Below are 26,934 nucleotides of genomic sequence, written 5' to 3'. Positions count from 1 at the left end.
GAAATAATATGAAGAAAATGTGTTGAAACATTGTCCGATTACTATACTGCACAACGCAACACAACTGAATCTCGTCCCAACACATATGCATCAACTGAATAGCCAAGATTTCAAGACCTCGTAAGAATAGCTCGAGCCAACATGTTTCTCAAACCTCAAATAAAAAACAAACAAAAACTATTTATTTTGATTAAATTAGTAAATAAAATAAAGCCTTGACACTCGGAACCGCCTTCAATACAGAGTAAAATTTAAGTTAAACGAACCAAGACCCCGGATCCCTGGCCAACTTAAAACCTGAAACGGACGATACGTTTGCAGACTGTCACAGTAACAGAATTATTTGGAGCAAAATATGACCAGAATCAAGATTCCCTGAACTCACATACATACTCATGTTTTCGGTGAGTCCATCGAGGAGAAAAGAATTCGGCATAAGTCCCCTAGAAAGTAGAGATACGTCTGCATAAATATTGAAAATGTTGTTCTTGTAGCACACAACGGAGTTTTCATTGGATAAAATAATCTAATAAGCATGTGGACTGGTTATTTTGTGCATTTTTTGCACATGCGTATTATTTGTTTTGAATTCCTATTCAACGAATACTGGTGTGTGCCATGCAGATGCAACACCTTTCGTTTATGATAAATCATCGACCGATTTAGTTTACAGGATGGAGAATCAAAAAACAATACTAAAATATATATGTTTTTTCCATATTACATATTTAATAGGAATTATTAACGGTATACATCGTGTTGCTGGCGTAATCATAAACAGTATAGTCCTCGAGTGTTTATTATAAAGTACGTACCTCATTTGTTATTGTAAAACGAGTCGATAGTTGTCGTAAAACGCGTAGACATTATAAACGCAGAAGACAAATACAAAACGCGTACGTTTTAATTGATTACAAAATGCCGCATATCGAATTTTGTAAATAAATTGACCCACGTGTGCTTTATCAATGCATCGACTGGGCAATGAGTGCGCCGAACTCGTAAGTGATTCAAGCACGCCACCAACGGCAGTATTCAGTCGCGGCTTGGGAATGATGTATGTACGGAACTCGTAACGTGAACGACCACGACAACAACTATCCAAACCCCTTCACAGAGAAATTCAAATTCGGTCTCTTAAAAAGTAGCCGAATTATCAAAACCGACACATGAAAACGCAAATAAGGAACACACGTGAAAAGTTAGATTTTGTTTCACATATTATGAACACTTCAATACTTATTGTAGCGCAGGTTTCGTCAAGTGTGGTTTTCATGCACTTGAATCGTAAATAATATAAAACTTGTATAAACAAGTAAAAATACATAGGCCCTCACTGTCAATGTGGATTGGTATACACCGAACACTCCGCGGAATACGATGTACAGAACGAAACACCTAAAAGGTCTCAATAACAGCATCTGTTCCGTCTGGGAAGAGTATAATTTCGTACCAACTTTTTATCCATATTCATGTTGTGAATTAGTATGAACTAATTTGAATAACGGGAAAATAATTGATCATAAATTGGAATCTGTCTTTGTGTGATGTTGGTTTCATTCGAATACCAAAGTTGGATTGTTGTAGTATTTAAATTGTAGTAATTTATCCGGCGCCGTGGCCACCCTAACTTCACGATGACTACATGGCTACAAATATCAGTGTTCCTTTCTTTACTGCTGCTTTTGTCACTTGTTTTGAAGGAAGCTCCTAGATGATTTATCCAACTAAACTAATCTCAACTGAACTAATATTTATAATAATACAATAAACAAAACATTTGACCCGTATACATATATGTTGCCATGGAATCGAATAGTTTACTAATATGACCCTGAGTGAGTTACTATGGCAACATCGAGTCAGTAGACGATTAGTTAAATCTTCATGAAATATTGAATAATATTTCATAAATGTCATCTATTTTGACAAATTTATACAAACAAATACGGCAGTGTTCAGCGCGACATTGTATGAATGGCACTGAAGCCGTAGTGTGTACTCTGTTGTTTGACATTGGTGTTGAAACATAGATACCAATATGTTTAATTATTAACTTTCATGAACGGGGCAACAGTTTAGTTGTGAAGAGACCATATGATACACCAAAACGTTGCTTCAGTATTCACGCGGCCGACAAGGCAGGAACCTTCTGCGATAAACTTTTACTTTCGGCTCACCAATTAATTATTTCCGAAGAATGCCGAAGCGAAGTTCAAACAGAGTCGGCGCAGACGCAAACTCGTCAAAAGGATTGCTAAGGTCGGAGAGTGATTCCGCTGATCGTCCAGTGTCCTATGCTGGTTTCGGTGGGTTTAGTGACGAGGACATTGCGAAAATGGCAGGATATAGCGACTATCACATGCAAGACATGTCAGGGGGAGGGGTGCATCCACCGCCTGTCGGTAAGTAAACTCAGATTGCATACAATGTGCCGTGTCTCGCATTTCTTCTCACGGTGTCAATGACTGGCTTGGGTGTGTACATTTCTCGTATGGCCGCCTTTATAATGAGTAAATAGGAATGGCCATGAAGTGAACTAATTTTTGAATACTATGTTTACGAATATTATATATTCTAAATATCATAACTCGATACACAAATATCTTGTATATCTTTACTCGATACATAACATACTGAACTGTTACTGTATACAGATGGTCTGTGCTAGGATGTAAACACAAACAAACCCACATGCCCCTGTTTCTGACAGTGGACAGCAAATACTAGTAGCCGTCGACTGGTCAGGGAACACCACCATCATAATAATAATAATTCGATCATAATAACAGGCCTTGTTTTTGTTGCTGGTCGTATTCAAATTGCTACACACGTCTACAATAATATATTATTAAATCAAATATTATACTATTTAATATTATTATACACCAAAATAAAAATATTTATTTGACTTAAAATTTGTTTTAAAAGTCTACTGGTTCTTGAACTAGTGAAATTTATTATTCACTAATGTAAAAAGGGTTAATTATTCACTGGGTTTTATTTCATTTATTTCGCTGACTGAAAAATTAAAACCCAGTGAATTTGTAAAATTTAGCATAGAACACATTATCTAAATGATAAAACCGTGAATTGATAACACACTGAATATGCCTGAAATGGTAAATTAGCGAAATTCAAACCCAGTGAAAATTAGTCATTTTACAGTAGTCCATAATGTTGGAAAATAGTCAAATTGTTGACAAGTTTTCAAACTTTGACATTGAAATTACAAAGCATGGAAATCATACCACTATTTTGACAGTTCTTTAAAACCAATTTTTTTTTTATGTAGTGAAGTATGAGATGACCTTGATGGACAATATGATTAAAAATAATACTGTAAAGTCACTTACCTCGGTATAAATGACAAATACCCAGATAAACAAATTTATCCAAAATATATACATGTAACTATAAAACTTCAATTGATCACTGTACCTGTCATCTTTATAATTCAATTGAAATTGGAAGCTTATTCTATTCTGAATTGTACAGAACAAAAAATTTAGAATTAAAGGAAAAATTTATTTAAGGGAATAATAAGATTTCCAGAGTTTCAGAAATTGGGAAATAAATGAGGAAAATAAACCTATTTGAATTTGCACACTTATATGTGTTATTTATAGCACAGTGTTTTACTGTTAAAAGGTTATAGGCTGATTCATAATCATAGTTTACATGCTATCAAATGATTAAGAGTTTACAAATGTACATGTATATATTCTATATCTGTTTTTAGCAATGTCATAACTGACAATTTATGAGCAAAATATTCCAGTTGTTCTTAAAATTTTTCATAAGACGTTTAATACGTCAACATTTTTGAAATAAGAAAGTAATTCTTGCGATTTTTCCAATTTTTAGAAAAGCATGTTTTATTCGCACTTCAAGCATGGCTTTTATTTTCACCTTGGTGATGTCAATATTATTATGTTCTCAGGGATCTTTGTAAACAAAGGAACAGGAGCGCAGCGCCCTCATGCCATGGCCATGCACCTCATTACCCTGGGGAGCAGATCATCTAGCAACCATAGAAGAGATCACATGTGGCCACAGTCTTCAACTGTGACCTGTCTGTAATTTTGGCCCCAAGGAAGCCATAGAATGCTCCATTTTAACTTAGAATTATCAAAAACTCCACACCCTTGTAGGGAGAACCCTATCTCCCCCACTTGGTAGCACTGCTGAATTGCAGTGCTCCCTCTTGCAGTTTTTTTCTAGAAAAAACCCTGGTTCTGATCTGATTCACAAATTTTTGTCAGATTTTGGTAGTTAGTGTTGGTTGTTGCTGCCATTCATACAATTCATTCACTACATGGAAGTAAATGAAATAAAAAACATTAGTATAGAATGATCGTAGCTAATTTACATAGCCATAAATAATTTTATGTCACATAAAATTAACTTTTAGATATCTCTCAAAATATTGGTACATGTAGGTAGGGATAGTAGAAACACAAAATTTGTTTTATTTGGTGTAATTATGATGTCACAAACTTGCATGTACCTGATATGATTTATAACGAATCAATATACATATTAATTATCTATGAAGTCAGAAATTTGCAGCCCTGACATTGCTGCTACTATACCATCCCATATGCATGTATGTATGTATGTCCTTCTGTTAATGTTTGAGTGGGAGGTGGGGTACATACCTTGGGTGTGGGTTACATACCTTGGGTGTGGGTTACATACTTTAGGTGTGTGTTTAACTATTAGTCACTTGCTTCTCTGTGGTAACCGAGTGTTCGTCTAACCACTACCGTAATGACCCACACAGAAAAACAGCAATTAACACGTTAAAAGTTTATTTGTGGAACTGCAAACTACAACTTAAAAGCTTTGCCGCCATTACAAAACTCAAAAGTGGTCATGTGACCACTAACAAAAGAACATCTAGCATACTAAATATAGATACAAAGTTATCACATCCTCAAAGAAAACGTTGGAAATGTTTGAAATTCATGTTCCTAGTTGGCATTCTTGGCATGACTTGTTAATTGATGGTAAACTGTTTTCATTTGATGCGATTATCAGAGTAAGGGAAACATAAATTACTAGTATCTGGTTTTGAGAACAATATGCCATATATGCTTTAAATATTAGTAACACATTTTTTGTAGTAAATACAACTGTTGGTTTACGTTTCAATTGATGCGTTTCAATTGATGATGTGCTTCTAATAGAGCTTCCATATAATATAATATAATCAAAATACATTTGATTGATCAAAAATGTGCAATCTAGCAAGCCAAAACAAATTTTCGCCGACTCTGTTTGAACTTCGCTTCGGCATTCTTCGGAAATGATTTAATTAGTGAGCCGAAAGTAAAAGTTTATCGCACAAGGTTCCTGCCTTGTCGGTTGAAATGGTAATGATAGTTTTTACAGCCCAGTGGTTTGAAAATACTATTACTAGTACATGTCAAAGGAAGTATGGTCAGTGAAATGTGGCCATATCTCTAGGGGTATTGGAAATTACCAATTTGGTATCTTTTAAACAGCATAGCTTAGTTTAATGTTGAAATTGACAACATTGTTGTAGTGAGATGAACTGTGACGTCATATGTTTACATTTTTGCAACCAGCTCTTGATCGGTTGTGACAACATTGTCTATAATTGTTTTACCACAGCAACACGTGCATGTATATTTTATAACAACCATAGTGCACAACGTTGTATCCTCAGGTGCCAGTCACTGCGCATACATATGTAAACAAATAGGACGGCCTATAAGAGTTTCAACTGGTAAAATCTCAACTTGAAATCACACAAATTGTTTGATAATCTCAAAATTGCAAAATAATGTAAATTTCTAGAAATACTAATGCAAACGAGATCTTTCTGTGAGATCTATTGTACCAATGCTTGTAGCGGGTAAATAAACCGTTGACTTTTTCCGATAAGTATTGTGAAAGTGACAATGTATAGTGTAGCATTGGTAACGTGATCCAATATTTGTGTGCATATCACGACAGATCTTTGTACATTGTATTTGTGCATATTCTCCAACCATATTAATTAAAATCAAGAAACATAAAAGTTATTTGGGGATTTTGTCAATTTAGTAATCTAATTCAATATAAAAATAAAATTACACTACGGTACCAATTTGATGGAGTTTTGTTATTTACTCGTAATTGAGGCAGAATCTTGCACTACATTTATACATCCTTTGTCAAAACTGTGATACACCTTGTACAAAATGAAAGGCATACTTGTTAGGACATACAGTACTATGAATGCATGTCTGCCTGTCACATGACAAGTAGAAAATTTTATTTGACAAGCTAAATATATATATATATTAACCCCCCCCCCCCGTACCAGTTAATTACAAAATAACAACAAAATAAAACATTTGTAATTAACAACAAGTATTTACAGTCATTTTGATGCTATAGAGATGTTTTTTGAATTAAACTGTCTTTCAAATTATTTATTTTTCTAGTTTCATTAGAGTATAGCAGGTGTAGGAACATTGCAGACATCACAACGTATTCAAACACAATACATGTACAATGTAAGCTCATGGTTTCCCAAAGTGAATAATGTTTTACTGTCGAAATGTGAAATAATTGAAATTTATTCATCAAATACATGTAGGTTTCTTGCACTGGCGTTTTCATCAATAGTTCTGAGTTCTGGGTATAGTGATAATTATACTCATTTCTGTTTATGTTATCAAACCTTTTAAAGTGTCCAGGGCAATTGGGTTAGTGTATTTTGCTTTGATGCATGTATGGAACTGACATGCAATGCATTATTCATCCCGTACAAATAGTTATCTAAGTTGCTTACCCAAGTTCAAATCCTACCTTAAGCTGAACACCAAAAATGGTCGACCCCTACCCTGGGAGAGTGTGCCACAGACTCAATGGGAAGGCCAATTCCACTGGCCAAGATTCATTCACTAAAGAATGCGACTTTTGGGGTAATCATGGTTAATGTCCGCAGGTGCTTGTGTTCGACCGAGCCTGGTTGATGCCAAGATAGCGCATTAAATTGCCATTTGATAGAGAAATGGTCGCACAGCCCTGTCATGTGTGTAGTCCCAAAACATGAATATGACTTCTGTGGCAAAAATGCACTATATGTCAGCACTTGCAACTTGCACATACAAACAAAATTCAGGAGAGACAACAGTGACATTCAATGTCCAGAACTGTCGCCAGGCACAAAAAAAAAAAAAAAAGTTGCTTACCCTTATCTTACATATCCTTGAATATAATGAACTATAATACTGTGTTAGAAGTGCGTCTCCAATAGAAGCACTGGTAAAACAAAAATTGCATTTAATGTATCCAGGTTTATTAATGAAAAATATTTTTACCATAGGTATCCCATTATTACGCTCCGTAAGCGTACATGTATGTGCAAATAATAGAGCAAATACAGTTTTTTGTGAATATTTTCAATCTTCTGTTTAATTCTTAATAATTCATGATGGCCATTTGAGTCTGATACATATTTAGCATCTAAGCATAAGATATGGCTGTATGGAAGGTAATAGAAATAAATTATCGGGTATACTGAATATTTAAAATGGCGTATGGTATTCAAAGCATTTAATGATGCTGTTATTTCTCAGTATTAAATTATTGCATATTTAATTATTCATGGAATAGTCTGAATTCCATGAAGTGATATATTCAGACTAATTATACAGTCTCAGAATGAATCAAAAATATTTTATTAATAGGTATTGGGGTTGGTTTAAATTGTTCCATAATGCAAATGTCTTGACTTGACATGAATATTTCATGTGAAAATACCTTGTCTTTACTGCCAATCATATTTTCAATTGATGATGATATTATCTGTCATAGACACTTTTTCCAATTTTTCCCCAGACACCGTTGTAATTGTTTTCTAATTATCTATGACTACCTTTTCTGTATTGTTGTAGTACCAAATTGGTAATCAGATTTTACTACTGTCCCTCCCACAGTACATGCTTATGTATTATGTTTAAGGTCAAAGTTCACCGTGAACAAATTCCCATTACACAGTACATGAGCATGAACTAGTAAATCATGCAACTATAAAACACTGCACACTTAAAGTAGAAGTATACTCATAAATTAAAATACCCCGAATTTATTCATTTTGCAATAAACTGTACTCCAAGGTAATATAAGGATATTGACCTAAAAAAAGTTGGGGATCACCAGATTTTTTTTCGAGAAATTGATGGATGTATTTTAGTGGAAAGTCGCCATTTTGACACTTTTGTAACACTTGTTCTACAGGTTTCTATAGCAGAGATATTATGCATTATCTCAAAATCTAGCCTGGTGACATACCTGAATAAAATCGTATATTGTTAATAATGGGGTACTATTTGTTCTGAATTATTTAAAAATTCTGGGTTTTAAAAAGTGTAAAAAAATGCAATTTTTTTTTTTAACATTGTGTTCTATGGAATTGTTCTAAAAATAGCAATTTTCAAGAAATATTTGGACACGTTTCTCAAAAAGCTTAACTGTAACACAAAATAATGCTATTTCAATTTACCATGGGACAATAGCTTCATGATTGTACATAATAAACTAATGAACATTGTCATGCGATTTATGACCAATTTGTCAAAATTATTACTAGGCTTGTACTTTAAGACTCATTTTAAAATGTCTAGTATGGTTGCTATGGAAACAAGCTATCATTTTGACCATTTGTCATTATTTTCTTTTATTTTTTGAAATTTATTTTTAGCATAAAAATGTCTTCTTAACGCATCAAATGCTGAAAGCCTGCACAGACATACAGACATACCAACAATAATGGGCACCATCAAGACAATTTGTTAAAGAGCTAATACTGAAGAAGAAAATATTCACTGTGTTTAATTTTAGTAGATTTAATAGTGAGAGATAGGCACTAAGTTTTAATTTAGTATTACCAGCTCGGCTTATTGTTATATTTAAATATCTGACATCACTTTTTAATATTTCTGGAACATTACCGGTAACTTTTGTCTTTCCTTTTGGCACCTCATACATTCCATGATGAAATGTTCTTCATTATCAGTTTTGATTTCTTACAGGTTGTGTTTTCCAAGTTTTTTTTTTCAGTTGGGCGCGTGTATGTCTTCTGTATTTCTAATACATGTCGTGTGTTGAGGAATTTGGCTTAAACTTGATACATACTATACATTGAACACAATGGGGTCTTGATGCACATAATTTTTCAGATCAAGTTGGAAACGGCTAACTGGCAGCCATTTTGTTTTACAGAATGCTGTTCTGGATTTATATACCTGGACTGATCAAATTCAAACTTAACACATACGCCATACGTCATACCGGACATGTGCACATGTATTTGTTTGATGATCCAATTCAAGATGGATGAATTACAACTATTTTAAGACCAAAAATGTGTCAAAATAACGCATATTCCCCTTAACTGAATCTCAGATGTGCATGGATGAATTTTGTTCAAATATGGTACATACGTTGAACACAATGGGACAATGATGTACTACATTTCATTTTGCTGATTAGGTTTGAAATGACAGACTGGTGGCCATATTTTTTTACTAATTCATTTTTGACATGACGGGACCGAAATATTTATGGTGGAATCAGTTGAATGTACGTGTTTGACCAGTATGTACATTTTTGTATACTCATACGATGGTATAAGATGATGTATTGTAAGACAGGCAATGTACGTGACATGATATGCATCATAGAGATACTGAACATGCGTTGTTCCGAATGATTGCACTCCAGTTGTGCGACATGTTGTGCCCTTTATCACAACAAATGCAGAATTAGTCTTCCCCTCCTACGAGTCCTTAAAAATAAATTCTCTTTTCCTAAAATTTGTTGTATCTTAATGATTTGATAACAGACACTGTAAGGTGAGTTGCTGTCATGTTGTAAAGTACAATCATTCAGCATAAAGCCACTGTAGTTGATTTCTGACCACTTTCTGGAAAAACTTCATTTCTTTTATCTGCCTTTGCTGTTCATAATGTTTATATTCAGTTTATCAGATCAATTTTTCAGATCAAGTTGGAAATGGCTAACTGGCAGCCATTTTGTTTTTGAGAATGCAGTTCTGGATCTACATGTATTTATCTTACATGCCTGGACTGATCAAATTCACATATGCCGTACATCTTACTGGACATGTGCACATGCATTTGTTTGATGATCCAATTCAAGATGGTTGAATTACAGCCATTTTAAGGTAGCGAGACTATTATTTGTGTTGAAAATTACGATTTCCACATTTATTTATTAATTGATGAAATGCATTATAAACTTTCATGTGATAAAGTCAACATAACATAGAATGTCATGTAAGTTGGTTAAAATGTAGATTTTCTGAAGGGGAGCATGACAACGACAGTAGTGTTTTCCAAAATCAACAACACAGGTTTAATCTGTGTGCCTATAAGTTTCAAAGATAAACTCAAGACAAAGCAATGTTAGGATGTGTTATCAGTTAGCTATCTGACACACAATGAATGTTTCCAAACATTTGAGTGGTTTGTCTCCGCCTCTGTTTGTTTCACAGATTAGTCATTTGCATATGAATGTGTCAGACACAAGGTCACACAGCCACTGAAAAAAATCATTGATTTTGGTGTTTTCATCTGCCGATTTTATCGAATTATAGCTATCCCATTCCTTTATTTTTTTGTTTCCAATAGCCTTACACATTTGGATGCCCCTACACATGTTAAAACAGACCTTGATGGGAAAACAAATTGATTGTGCCGATAAACAAGCTTGAAAATCTTTGCTGTTACTTCATGGACGTTTTCTAGGAGTTTATGTTTTTCAAAATACAAGGTCTTTAACAAAAAATAACGTATACTTATTGTCTTCGGATTAACACCAAATTTTCACAGCTTTAAGGTGACTGTGAGAGGAACTTGAATGTGTCCAGACAAACTATTTCATCGATTATTTACCAACGAGTTGTGGTTTGAGTAGGGGGCAATGCGACTAAAACAGTAATTGAAATTCAGCACACTATTTTTTAAAATGCGTTGCTTGAATAAAACTGACCAGACACATTCAATTTACCAGACTATTGAACAACTAGGAAAAGTGAAAAAAATACTTCTTATCACCAGCATAAATGCGTAATTATTTTTTTTACAGAAAAAGTAATTTTTCACCTTTGATTGAGTAATGCGTCATAGAATGCAGATACGGGCATGACAAACACATCTTTGAAAAGCTTGAAGTCTGGCGATTCTAAAAATATATACTTTCCTGGGTCTATTTGTAGTCATTTAGTCACAATTAGAAGATGAAAACAAGTATGCAAATAATAGTCCCGCTACCTTAAGACCAAAATTGACCACTTTTTGGAATCACTTCATTTCCTTCATCTGCCTATACAGTTAATCAATGTACAGTTTATTGTTCAAAATAAATAATATAATAAAATGAAAATACATAACTAGACGCAATGAAACAGAATACAGTGTAACTGTGTTTTATTGATTTGAAGGATTTTGTTTTTTGAAAAAGGTGAAGACAATTTTGTATAATAACTGCATAATCTAAAAGACTTAAGGTAGCGAGAAGGGAAATTGTCACTTTTTTCTTGATTTTTCAAAAATTGATAAAACGGTTACTTTAGACCTTGATACATCACCCCAGGTTTACAAAAGATCGAAATTGCGAAATAACGTTGCTCAAATTAGTGTTTTAAAACACTAGCAGAAAAGACTACAACTGCCGTTTGGTGGATATTTGCATAGTGTTTATCTTTGGAAGGAATTAAATGATAACATCTTATCTGTATACTCTGTTGTTGACGATTCTGATATAACGGGTGGTAAGCTTCCAGTTGCAAACAATGCGTGTTTTAATTAACGTCCATTGTCAGCATTGTTGTCAGTCGAGACTTCGTCGGAGACTGAAACATGGTCATACAGTACTCATTTCGCCCAACCTTCCGCTTTTACATCGACCGCTTATCGCTTAATTTCCGACCACGCGGTCTTGTCCGACCGGAAACCGACCGCATTTTAATCGCGTTTTTTTTTTTTCGCTCGCTCGCTCATTGAAAACATTGACCGCTCGCCCAAACACTGAAAACTGGCACATGGGTGGTCGAAATGGTGGTTTTGATAGTAAAGTGTGAACATACAACTAGTATTAACTATTATTACATTCTGAACGACACTTCAAATCTAATAGTTGTATTACACTTGTATCGTGAAAGCAACTGAACTGGGACCTCTTGTTACGTGTTTTGGGTGCTTGTTCTAGATGTAATATTTATTTATTTTTTATTTTAATGAGACAGTTACGTGAAAAAAGCCTAGGTAACTCCTTTTGACAGAGCAGAGAAACGAGGAAATGTTAGTGATTAATTCCAAAAATAACGATATCGAATCCACATCGGTCCACGTCTGGTAAAATTTGACATTCAATTTTTAAAATTAAGTCACGATCATTGAATGAGCTCGGTCAATACCGTATACGTACCGCAAAAGTGTTCCCACAAAAAATATTTTCGACTAAAAACGGCCACATGTCCTGAAAAAATCGAACAGAGCTTGACATGTATGAATAATTTATTGGGCTTAAAAGAAAAACGTGTCAAATTTAGTTATAGCCATAACTATTTGGTGGCCAGTCGATAAACAATTCAAAACTCAGGATTCACACGGAAGTCCTTCAGGGCTGAAAATCATCGACGCTACTCTGGTTTACTTTATTTCACAACTTGCAGAGAAAACTGATTCGCGTGAGCTTTAATGTATCTTAGCCTAGTATTTTCTTTTTGAACTAAGGTCAAATTCCACCAGTTTGTCAAAATATATGTTTTTCAGCGAATAATTTTGAAGCCTGTCACAGCACAAAAAACTATGTGAATCGACGCCGGTGATTGGATTGTACGACGACCCTTCAATTAGCGTCAAATATGCTTTGTTACAACATCATTGACTGGCTGAGAGTCACCTGAGCGGAGCACGAACTGGGTCACAGAACCATATTTGTCCGTATTATCAACAGGACTTTGCAAAATAACCACACCCACATTTTCAATCTTTTTTAGCGCGGAAGTTGCCAACAAATGTAAAAAAAATCGTGAATATCATGGATTCGAATAAAATAAAGCAAGCGATTGATAAGGATGATTATTAATATTTTCCTCGATGCTCTTTGAATTTTTATTTTTTTTATTTCAAGGTAAGAAATGGCTAGTTGAAGTTGCATCATCTTCAATGCGGTTGTTTCACCGCGAACAACTCTAGCTCTGTTTTGGGCATGGTTTAGTTTGCGATGTAAAATAATATATATATTAAAATAATAATACTTGATTAATTATTTGGGGTTTCAGCCCACAAATTACGGACATGCTCTCCATGAATTACGGTCAATGTTTGTCTTCTGTCGGCTGATTGTCACGGTGTTGATCGACGCCCTTCCTAAACTCAGTATGGAGAAACCAACGGGGATCGACATTCCAAACAAACAATCGAAATTATCAACGAAAGACGAGATTTTTCTAGATATTTACAAACATACTGTCATGACAAACATATGTAAAATTAACAAATACACAAAGAGGTGTAATATTAGGTTTTATTTTAGGCTTAGAAATATTTTCTTTTACTCAGCCCATGCATGTAACTGCCATTTAGCTTTACGGTCCTTCAGCATCGGGGGAAAACAACAATAATTATACAAAACACATTGCGACAACTCAACAATCAGGAAAGAAACCCCAGACAACCATGTCGTACTTGTGTTGAAATACATTTTGTATTTTACATCAGAATATTGTTTAAAATAAAATATTCAGTCCAAGCCAAATCGAAGTCAAAGGGTCATGTTGCGTGCATATAATTATATATAGTTAAAACCAAAAAGTATTTGAACTTTTGTCAGGTGTTCAACATCTATAAAAAACAGAAAGACAATTATAAGACAATGTGAACCTCGGAAATTATTCTGTTAGTCCGAATTTTAAATGCGCGCGAGCGAGCAGGTGGGCGGTGATATTTCAGGGTTTGCGCGGTCGAAAATAAAGCGGAAATTGTCTGGTCGAATTCAACAAGCGGTCGCAAAAGCGAGAGAAAAAGGTGATTGGAAAGCGGAAGCGGGCGGGAGGTTGTGCGAAAGGAGTACTGTAACTTTGCACAACTTTCTTTTAAATCGTTTTATTTTCCAAGTCAATATTCTATTTTACTAATACATTTTTTTTCTAACGCAATGGCGAAGAAAAGAAAGAAAGCGTTGACAGACGAGGCAAAGAAAAATCTGCCACTCAGTGTCGCGCTCTGACACAGCAATTTTTTTCAAACATCGGCCATTTTGTTTCACCATGAAAACCGTTTTATTAGATGTCTTATCAGAGACACTTGAAGGATTAGCTTGTTTGTAAACTGTCAGCGTGTACAGTGGGACAGTAATGTTTGTCAGAGGATTATCCTTCGTTGTTCGTTTGCATAACAATGGAAAACCCGAACGTTCCTGAGTACGGACTCAAATGCCAGCAGTTTTCTTCATTTTTCATGCTCGAGCTTGAAATTATTCATTATCTGACACTCTTTATGAGTTCTATGATATCAGTGGTTAATATGTTTGGCCATTTTAAGTGTATATTTATAATAATGCAGCAAATTTACAGTGTTTTATTAACCAAAACTGTTTTTCGCGTTTTTCTCGAGTTGAAGTTTTGATCGAGTACGACTCATTGGGACCGCCGCCAAATCAAGTGCGTTCGGACTAGGACATTCAAACTCGCAGTTATCGTTCAAAAGATAATGATGGTGCGAAATATGTCTGGGTTTTTAAAGAAAATGCTTTGTCACAGAATAATAGTCTGTTAAAGGTGCCAAGTATGAAATAATTTAAGGACAAAAAAACAAACCTGCATAGAAATCGGAATAATAGCTCTTTTGATTATCGGAGACGCATTTCAATGGGCTTGATTACGGACAATGCATGACGTAAATTTCACCAGGAAATTCCGCAGTGTGCTCTCGCAATCGCGTACTTAGTCATTTTTACAAGGTTCGCCATTTTTGATGTCACGTGATAATTATGTAAACAATGACTGTCCAGTTTGTGCGAACTTGTACCTCTATACTTAGTCTTTTGATATTTATAACCTATATTACTGTTCTGAACGAGACAACAGACAGAGAATGTTTTATTTAAAACCGTCACATAACCCTTCTCGCTACCTTAAAATGAAAATGTAAATAAAAAAAAAAAAATTTTTTATTGAAACACAAAATTTCTTGAAAGGAATTAGATTAGGTTACACAAAAACAAATAAAAAGAACAAAAAACAAACAAAACTACAGTAGAAAATGAAATGTAAAATTAACATAACAATGGCCAACCTAAAATCACTAACACCTTGGCAAAAATCACAGAGACTCAAAAACAATCACACTGGACATGCAGATAATTACAATATAGCTGTTCAAAATATATCAAGATCTGTAGAATAATAAATAAATTTTGTCTTGCAAATAAAATATTTGCCAAAAATCTAATTTCTGCAGCTCTCTCAGATTTCAAGTGTGGTGATCACCTCATTCAAAACTAAAGTCGTCAGGTGATATGATAAGTAAACAAGATTGCTACCTGAATATTTTCACAAACTTGTACAGTGACTTGCAATATTTGGACATTTGTTGATTTATTTGTTAAGCAGCGTACAGTGTATGATTTATTTGTAGATCCACTCATTGAAGTATGATTCATAATTTCATTTATCATGCTCAAAAAAAATGTATTTACATCTCACTAAATTTATTTTGTTGAGTCAAATCATTGATGAGTGTTTATCCCTTAACCACCACACCCTATTTACTGTGCAGCCGAAGATTTATGTGATCTTAAAACTTCTTACAAGTCCGCATACATATTTGGCAAAACCAAAAATGATGTATCTGTCAGCATGTAGACAAAAAAAATTCTAATTTGAATTTACAAAATGTGGTCGAGTTATTTTTACTTCTGTGCAGCTTGCTTCGTATATGATGCCGTAAAAGTTAATTAATTAATTAAAAACTGTTGTGTTGTTTTCAACACATGTGCTGAAGAATAGCGAATAAATTGACAAGCAGCTCTTGATAACAATCTCTAGTAAGATAAATGGAGTGACAGTTTTTTCTTTTATTTATAAAACGCATGATTGTTTTTTCTTAACTACCATAAAATTCGTATTAGAAGCCGCATCCCTCATAGAATACGCACCTATTCTTGTTAAACAATTGAGACCCAAAAATTCACCATTTTTCATATGTGTAGATGCTCTAATAGAAGCTACATCCTATCCGTTACATTGTACCATTTTAATAGAAGTCACAGCTTCTACAGATTTTACAGTAATCACCTCAGCTAAAAAAAAATTCTAAGTTATAATGGCTTGTTACTCAAATGGATTTTTGAAAAATTAAAAGAAGCAAGATTCTCATTTGCTGAAACAAAGGAACTATTTTGTCTGTCAGGTTTCGCTACATTGCATAGACATAAATAATTTTTAGCTTATTTGCATTAACTTCTTGATTTTCTTCCCAAACGGGGTAGTTAGTGTTATCAGAAACACAGAATTTATTTGGCCTTAAGTGTTAGTTCAATTGGTATGAAGACATTTTGATCTGTGCAGATATAAAATTTGAAAAATGGAGAAATGAAATGAATGATTAGCATACTTACATTTTATTTCGTGTACATGTAGTTGCATGACCTTCTAAATATGAGACATTAACATGCTAATATGGTCACAGCGAATTTTCATAAATAAAGGCTAATAAAAATTAAAGGGCAGTGGTCGATGCACGGCGCATGTGCGACATTTTTGTTGATAAACATTGATTTTCCCACAATCCAATGCGCTCTTCTAATGGAAATCATGATTATGAGTTTTAATTAACCTGGGTGCGAAGTGCACTAATTACTCCATTGATACCTTCCAATCATCAAACAAATTACCGTGTTAAAGCTTGGTAATGTCTCAGCTTGTACTCGATAGTATTGCACATGTGTGGCACAATGACCACCACCCTTTAACAAATTTTGCCTATCATGAAATCTGCTAACTTATTCACTCATTATTGCTTTGTAACTTTTTTTTTTTAATTAAATTACAATACTGTGTATATGTGTGAATGCTAATCGTGGGATGTTCATTTCATGTGAAAAAGAGTAAGAGATTCCAAAACCATGTATCTGATAGTACCAGTACATGTACTTATTTAAATTATTACACCACTAGACATTCTCACCCAAATTTTTCTGCACTTTTTTTTTTATATTCTTCTCGAAATGAACCCTATTTTTGGAACCAACATATAACGATTTGGTTATGTTTATCCCAATGTTCTGAATAAAAGTGCAGATTATAAACAGAACTATTTTGTGAATTTATGATGAAAAGAGGGAACTGGTGGTGAAAAAAGGTATCATTTCACTTGTTAGAGAGTCTAGAAAATAATAAGTATAAACTATGCATGAGCTATATATATTGTAATGAAATAAATTAAATAATAGATAAAAATTTTCCATTCCGTCTTGTGATAAAAATGGTGAATTGATGAGGGGAAAATAAAAACAAAAGAATTGGCAGAGACGCTTCTTAGTGATGGAAGCTCTGGATTTTCTCGGGGGTGGACATCCAGGCATTTTCACCGCCTGGCAACCATCACGGTGAAAACAAAGGTCGAAAACTATCAGAAAACTGTACTTTGGGATGGTTGTTGAGACTCCCCTGAACAGTGTAACAAGATCACACCTGTACGTCCAACATATACAAATTGGTTGTCCAAGATTACTTCAAAATTGTGCTGTTTTCCCGAATTTAGCTATTTTCACCGGCTCTTTGACCGGCGTTCCACAGCAGCTTACGCAGAAATACATGGTACAGTGGTGCACGTCTTAGCAATGTGGAACATTCTGTGACGTAGCTCCGCCCTGAGGATAAGCGTGAGAATTTATATTTTATTGATCCAGTGTGTCTCTGTATAGTTTTATGATTATAATGAACTGAGCAATCTGCATCAATGACTTGAATATAATAACAAGTGTTACATGTATCTGTCACATTGAACAATCATGTTGTATGGTTGAGGGATTGATCTCCAGAGAAGTGCCAAGCATACAAAGAGCGCCCTCTAGTGGTATATAATGTAGATGCTTTCACCCTAGTATGTCCATCAATAATTAATATATGCTATGACACTATTCGTCTATTTTCTCGATGATTAAAAACAAGAAACTTCTACTATCCAAGAGTTTTGACATTGCCAGGTCACAGGTCATGAGGTCATGTTCTCAAGGACTACATATTGGATGTGTCTGGTTAAATGCATGGATTTTTTGTCATACAATGTAGTGGTCTGATCACTTGTCCAAAAATTCAGATTTCTATTCAGAATATTGGCAACAATGTCTACGAATATTGGGTGGAAAAAAGCTTAGCATAATCTGAGATTATGCAAGCTTAAAATAACAAACTTTTGTGTAATCTTTTAATTTGATTGTTGTCATGGGGATTTTTATATTGCCACCAATCTGAACTTTAAGGCAGGCGATGAAGTTTATTTTACATCTTTTGTATTGACACATACCTCAGCACTCAGTCTGTTTCCCATGCACCACCATTCTAAAATCTATATAAGTTGGTTTCCTATGCAGCAAGCATGCATTGCAAGATATACATGCTTTTTATCATCATACTGCTATTAAAATAGTTAAGATAACAACCAAGATAATTTATGCAAATTGAGTTGAATTGATTTTAATTACCGTACCAATCACCGGTAGTTACATCACTCTGGTGATTTGTTGACTAATGGTTGTGACATCAAGGGAACCCTTGGTTAAGGTTCAAAGGTGCTTGTGTTTGACCATCCCTTGTTTGCTACTGAACAGTGCATTTAATTGCCATTATGATAGGAAGATGGTCAAATAACCTCTGTCACTTTTAGTCACAAACAAGAAATATAGTTTCTGTGGAAAAATGCACTGCTTGTGTAAGACGTTACTTTCTGAGGAAAGTGATCACTTGTCCATTTCAAGACCCAAGGGAGCTAATTATCGTTTTCACAGCCCCTGAATCACCCACTGTTCAGGAGAGCTACAAAAATAAACACAATAACATTCAGGGTCTGCCACATGTACCTGGCACAGTATTAAAGGAAATTGCATCAGTATTATCATGAATGTGCTTTTGAAATATTTAACTATATCGATTTGTGAAGATGTAGGTACATGTACTGGTAGAACCACTAACACCAAACAATGCATTATTTTTACATACATACACCTCAATTGAATATCTGATTCTAATATAGCCATACAACTGAGACACCATATTGTTAATTGATAATAAACATAACAAACCTAGAGAGAGGCGTGTCTGGTGGAGTATGGTTTATCTAATCATATTTAAATGGAGCTAGTTAATGATTAACCGAATACAGTTCATTACTGGCAGAGCACCATGCAAGGCTCCTATCGTAAAACTGATGATGACAATGTACTGGCTTCAAGATTACTTTCTAATGAGATTAATTCAGATTATGGAAGTACTGGTATAGGTATGTGTCTACCATATTAATGTCTGCTGTGTTTTCCTGACAGACAACTGACTGAGCTCGCTACATTCATATTCCACATCATCCTTATCCAAACTCTGTGTGTTCAAACTTTGAACATCAAAGTCAACCTGTGTCACCTTTCTCAAAATAAATATGCTGATTTTTATCCATAATTTCTCACAAATTTTGACCAAGACTTAATGACAATGGTTTTTTTTTTCATTTTGTTCAAAGTTAAAGAATAATTTATACAAAAACATATAAAAATCTGCAAATTGTTACACCTAAGTTTTAGCAGAAACGAATTATGATGTTTAACAATACATTTTGGGTGCCAAGTTTTTGAAAAATCCTTACTGAATATTAGAGGTAAAACCCTGTGTCTGGAGAATAATTTGCATAATATAGTAATTATGATAAACTCGTACAGCTGTTACAGTTACTATTCTCGGGGCTATGCTACATCACAGAATGTTCTATGTTTAAAATTTGGATGCACGGCACTGTACCATGATGTGCATGTATTTCTTTGTGGAACTCAGGTGAAGGAGTCAGTGAACACAGCTATAGACGAGAATACAGAACAAAATCAATGTTTAGGTACATGTAATCATGAGCAACCAAATTTATATGTTGCAAATGTAGATGTAGTTTTGTTACACTGTTCAGGAGAGTCTCAACAACTATCCCAAAGTACAGTTTTCTAAGAGTTTTTTTGCATTTGTTTTCACCATGATGGTTGCCAAGCAGTGAAAATGCCAGGATGTCCTCCCCAAGAATTGGTGAGAATTTGTATTCTTGCCGGTGAAGTGGTGAGAATAGAAACACATATTGCCAAAGTGTGAAAAGCTGTCACTTTCTCGCTCTAGTCTCGCACTTTTTATCCAATAGTGAGTGGGCATAGCAAAGGTTTTACATGAAAGTCTTTTTGGTGAATGAAACTGACCTGAACACAAATGTAAACAGCTGACAATATTCTCTGTCAATGTTTTTAAGCTCTGTTCTTGACTTAGTCGAGCAGAGCTTATCATATGAGTGATTGTCCGTCGTCAGTGTCAACTTTTTAGGTCCACTGTCATCGCAGATGACCCAGCGGTATGGGGGTCTCTCCGGAGTCGTGCGTCCCGTGTCCAGCGTGAAGTTTTCCTTTAAACGACTTCTTCTTCAAAAGTACTTGACCAATTACATTCATATTTGTACCAATGGTACTTGGGGTGCTCCTCTGTCTGATTTGTCAAATTTGTGTCAAAATATGCAAATTTGGATTTTTAATGAATATTTTTGGTAAACAATTATTTTCGACAACTAGTCTTAAACCGCAAGTCCAATTGCTTTCATATTTGCAGCAAGGATACGTGGGCTGTTCCTCTGTCAGATTTGTTAAATTCGTCTCAAAATATGCAAATTTGGATTTTTAGTGAATATTTTTGGTAAAAAATGTTATTTTCGACAACTAGTCCGAAACCGTAAGTCCTAATGCTTTGATATTTGCAGCAATGGTACTTGGGGTGGTCCTCTGTCAGATTTGTTAAATTTATGTCAAATTTGTGTCAAAATATGCAAATTTAGATTTTTAGTGAATATTTTTGTCATTTTTAGTAAAAAAAATTTATTTTCGACAACTACCTGGTAGTCCGAAACCGTAAACCACAATGCCACTTTACTGATTCTTGTTCCATGATGATAAGGACAGCGGAGCATTTTCGACCATTAGGTCGCTTGTTACGTTTTTGCCTTCTTCTTGAAAACTACAAGCCTGAATGCTTTGATACTTAGTGTGTACGTACCTTGGGTATACCTCTCTTAGATTTGTTCATTTCATGATGATATCTTTAATTCTTTAATTTTGGTGAATATTTTTGTAATTTTTGGTAAAAAGTGATATGTTCGACTTCTTGTTATAAACCACAAGTCTTATTGCTTTGATATTACATATATAGGTAATACAGGTGGACCTCTCTTGGATTTGTTCGTTTCGTGATGATATCTTCAATTCTCAATTTTAATGAATATTTTTCTAATTTTTGGTAAAAAGTGATGTTTTCTATCTTGGTACAATGTATGGTTACCAAATAATTTGCCAATGGTTACCACATAATCTGCCAATGGTTACCACATAATTTGCCAATGGTTACCACATAATCTGCCAATGATTACCACATAATCTGCCAATGGTTACCACATAATTTGCCAATGGTTACCACATAATCTGCCAATGATTACCTACGGTAATAATCTGCCAATGGTTACCACATAATTTGCCAATGGTTACCAAATAATTTGCCAATGGTTACCACATAGTTTGCCAATGGTTACCACATAGTTTGCCAATGGTTACCACATAATTTGCCAATGGTTACCACATAATCTGCCAATGATTACCTAATAATCTGCCAATGGTTACCACATAATTTGCCAATGGTTACCACATAATCTGCCAATGGTTACCACATAATTTGCCAATGGTTACCACATAATCTGCCAATGGTTACCACATAATCTGCCAATGGTTACCAAATAATTTGCCAATGGTTACCACATAATCTGCCAATGATTACCTAATAATCTGCCAATGGTTACCACATAATTTGCCAATGGTTACCACATAATCTGCAAATGATTACCTAATAACCTGCCAATGGTTACCACATAATTTGCCAATGGTTACCAAATAATTTGCCAATGGTTACCACATAATCTGCCAATGGTTACCACATAATTTGCCAATGGTTACCACATAATTTGCCAATGGTTACCACATAATCTGCCAATGGTTACCACATAATTTGCCAATGGTTACCACATAATCTGCCAATGATTACCTAATAATCTGCCGATGGTTACCACATAATGTGCCAATGGTTACCACATAATCTGCCAATGATTACCTAATAATCTGCCGATGATTACCACATAATTTGCCAATGGTTACTACATAATCTGCCAATGATTACCTAATAATCTGCCAATGGTTACCACATAATTTGCCAATGGTTACCAAATAATTTGCCAATGATTACCTAATAATCTGCCAATGGTTACCACATAATTTGCCAATGGTTACCAAATAATTTGCCAATGGTTACCACATAATCTGCCAATGGTTACCACATAATCTGCCAATGGTTACCACATAATCTGCCAATGGTTACCACATAATTTGCCAATGGTTACCACATAATCTGCTAATGATTACCTAATAATTTGCCAATGGTTACCACATAATCTGCCAATGGTTACCACATAATCAGCCAATGGTTACCACATAATTTGCCAATGATTACCACATAATCTGCCGATGGTTACCACATAATTTGCCAATGGTTACCACATAATCTGCCAATGATTACCTAATAATCTGCCAATGGTTACCACATAATTTGCCAATGGTTACCACATAATTTGCCAATGGTTACCACATAATTTGCCAGTGGTTACCACATAATCTGCCAATGATTACCTAATAATCTGCCGATGGTTACCACATAATGTGCCAATGGTTACCACATAATCTGACAATGATTACCTAATAATCTGCCGATGGTTACCACATAATTTGCCAATGGTTACTACATAATCTGCCAATGGTTACTACATAATCTGCCAATGGTTACCACATAATCTGCCAATGGTTACCACATAATTTGCCAATGGTTACCAAATAATTTGCCAATGATTACCTAATAATCTGCCAATAGTTACCACATAATTTGCCAATGGTTACCAAATAATTTGCCAATGGTTACCACATAATCTGCCAATGGTTACCACATAATTTGCCAATGGTTACCACATAATTTGCCAATGGTTACCACATAATTTGCCAATGGTTACCAAATAATTTGCCAATGGTTACCACATAATCTGCCAATGGTTACCACATAATCTGCCGATGGTTACCACATAATCTGCCGATGGTTACCACATAATTTGCCAATTGTTACCACATAATCTGCCAATGATTACCTAATAATCTGCCAATGGTTACCACATAATTTGCCAATGGTTACCAAATAATTTGCCAATGGTTACCACATAATTTGCCAATGGTTACCACATAATTTGCCAATGGTTACCACATAATTTGCCAATGGTTACCACATAATTTTCCAATGGTTACCACATAATTTGCCAATGGTTACCACATAATCTGCCAATGATTACCTAATAATCTGCCAATAGTTAACTTACCACATAATCTGCTAATGATTACCACATAATCTGCCAATGGTTACCACATAATCTGCCAATGATTACCACATAATCTGCCAATGGTTACCACATAATCTGCCAATGGTTGCCACATAATTTGCCAATGGTTACCACATAATCTGCCAATGGTTACCACATAATTTGCCAATGGTTGCCACATGGTTACCACATAATTTGCCAATGGTTACCACAATCTGCCAATGATTTCCTAATAATTTGCCAAGGGTTACCACATAATTTGCCAATGGTTACCACATAATCTGCCAATGATTACCACATAATTTGCCAATGGTTACCACATAATTTGCCAATGGTTACCACATAATCTGCCAATGATTACCTAATAATCTGCCAATAGTTACCACATAATCTGCTAATGATTACCACATAATCTGCCAATGGTTACCACAAAATTTGCCAATGGTTACCACATAATCTGCCAATGATTACCACACAATCTACCAATGGTTACCACATAATCTGCCAATGGTTACCACATAATCTGCCAATGATTACCACATAATCTGCCAATGGTTACCACATAATTTGTCAGTGGTCACCACATAATTTGCCAATGGTTACCACATAATTTGCCAATAGTTACCACATAATCTGCCAATGGTTACCACATAATCTGCCAATGGTCACCACATAATTTGCCAATGGTTGCCACATAATCTGCCAATGGTTACCACATAATCTGCCAATGGTTACCACATAATTTGCCAATTGTTACCACAATCTGCCAATGGTTACCACATAATTTGCCAATGGTTACCACATAATTTGCCAATGGTCACCACATAATCTGCCAATGATTACCTAATAATCTGCCAATGGTTACCACATAATTCGCCAATGGTTACCACATAATCTGCCAATGGTTACCACATAATCTGCCAATGGTTACCACATAATCTGCCAATGGTTACCACATAATCTGCCAACGGTTACCACATAATCTGCCAATGGTTACCACATATGTTGCCAATGGTTACCACATAATCTGCCAATGATTACCTAATAATTTGCCAATGGTTACCACATAATCTGCCAATGATTACCAAATAATCTGCCAATGGTTACCACATAATTTGCCAATGGTTACCACATAATTTGCCAATGGTTACCACATAATCTGCCAATGATTACCTAATAATCTGCCAATGGTTACCACATAATTTGCCAATGGTTACCACATAATCTGCCAATGGTTACCACATAATTTGCCAATGGTTACCACATAATCTGCCAATGATTACCTAATAATCTGCCAATGGTTACCACATAATCTGCCAATGGTTACTGCTTAATCTGAGACAGTTCTTATGCATTGAAATTTAGTTCAAAAACAGTCTGTGATAAAGTCTGTGATGTCGTAAAAATGGTCAATTGAATAATTCATAACAAAAAGTTGATTTGCAAAATAAATGGATATAAAAAAAGCCATAGCTATCACAGTATGAGGTTGAACTTTAGTGCATAATGAATGATTATTATCCCTGAGAATGGCAAACATTGTCTTGTAATTTTAGTCCCAGTTTTTGCGTAGTATGAAACACATACTAATTTCAGGAAATTATACCCTAGACAATAATCCAGTGAACCAATTGATTTGTGCAAGGCGTAAAACCTACATAACTTGAGCATAAAAAAAGGTTAATGACATAACTAACAAATACTCGGGCTATGATGTAAATGAAGTATAAAAAAAGGGGTTATTGATCTTTTCACAGGAAGTTTCTTAGAGAATAAGTTACATGTAGATATTTGAATGCTGCTATTCATAACAACAAATGCATTATGTCCCAGGACTAAAATATTCATTCCTAATTACAGTTGTAAACTTTGTTTCAAGGTTACATACCTTACTTTCACACAGATGTAAGTTGACTTGGTCATATCCAAGATGAGATACATGTATCTCAAATTCATGCTATCCAACTACATCTTTCTACACTGATATTCCATGGGGATTTTGCTTCCTGAACATATTTTATATCATTGTCTCGTGCTTGCATCAATCAAAGTTGCCACATACTGGTATACATTATAGACATTTTGTTCACTGTGTAGAAGTAGTACATATGTGGGGGAAGGGAAGGGAAGGTTCGGATCTTCTCAGTCACGGTAGTGAAAACTGAAACGAACACGTCATGTAAACTAGAACTCAATCTCGTTTATTCTTCAACAGATGTTAACTCGTAAACAGCTGGAAAGCAACTGCTCAAAAGAGCACAAAAACATACAATGTTGCCATAGATCGCGTCAAGTAACAATTTGTAAGGCGGGAGGCGTTCTCATTGCCTGATCACAAATATGGTGTTTACTCTGACTTTCGAAACAAATATTGGCCAAATTAAAACTGGGTGTGCTAGTTTCTCATAGCATTACATGAAAAAAATGAAATAGGAAGAAAACATGGTTATGAATGAAGATCAATAATTCAAATGAATCTCCCCACAACATGTACTGGTACAAAAAGGTGTCCTCTAACACCAAGTAGGACAAAATTTCTTCTGTGTTCTTATTTACCAATTACCAGGGTAGTATCCAAATTGCTTATATACATGTAGTTTTCAAAATAAAAGGTTTTGTGAAGAAAATGTTTTGTATGATTTTGAGTTATTAAGGGTTAAGAATGAGAAAATTAACAAACAAAATTATTTATAGTGTTATGCACATACTTAATAATAGCAGTTATTTCTACAGTCAAAGTAGTTAATATTTTATAATTCTGCATTACAACAATTTTTTTTTACACATAGCTACTATATCATGGGCATCAAATTTATACATGTTAATGAGGTAATTTGCATAATAATCTGTTTTAGCATGTTCACTATATATTTGCATCTGTTTGCACAAATGAATTGATCAAAATATTAAAAGAGCTTCTAATTAATATGCACATAAAAATAAGCTAATTTGCATGCTAATTAACTATTTTCTGCTTGTTTATTCTGTACCATAATAATAGGTTGAAACTTGGTACATGCATAACACTTGTACAATTGATTGATAATAGTTTCATTTTTTTAGATAACAAAATTATGTTAGAATTTTGTTGAACTGGTTGAATTTTTAGAGTAAATATAAGTGATTAAAAAAATATTAGATAGCATTCATGGTGCTTCATTTGTTGAGAGAGAACAAAATTTCCATCAAAACA

General features: G+C 34.6%; 1 protein-coding gene across 3 annotated transcripts in view; it reads left to right on the top strand.

Moving 5' to 3' along the window:
* Window positions 1-2,185: 2,185 nt before the first annotated feature.
* The window catches only part of LOC102808477 (anoctamin-4-like), a 72,659-nt gene continuing 47,910 nt past the window's right edge, over window positions 2,186-26,934 (top strand). For all 3 annotated transcript variants that reach the window (XM_085506566.1, XM_078013615.2, XM_085506565.1), the window contains exon 1: window positions 2,186-2,405. In XM_085506566.1, the coding sequence (XP_085362692.1) occupies window positions 2,201-2,405 (205 nt within the window). In that variant the 5' untranslated portion in view covers window positions 2,186-2,200. The remainder of the gene's footprint in view (window positions 2,406-26,934) is intronic.

Source organism: Saccoglossus kowalevskii, chromosome 12, assembly GCF_978046115.1.
Source record: "Saccoglossus kowalevskii chromosome 12, keSacKowa6.1, whole genome shotgun sequence".
NCBI lineage: Eukaryota > Metazoa > Hemichordata > Enteropneusta > Harrimaniidae > Saccoglossus > Saccoglossus kowalevskii.
This window is presented reverse-complemented; position numbering and strand designations above follow the sequence as displayed.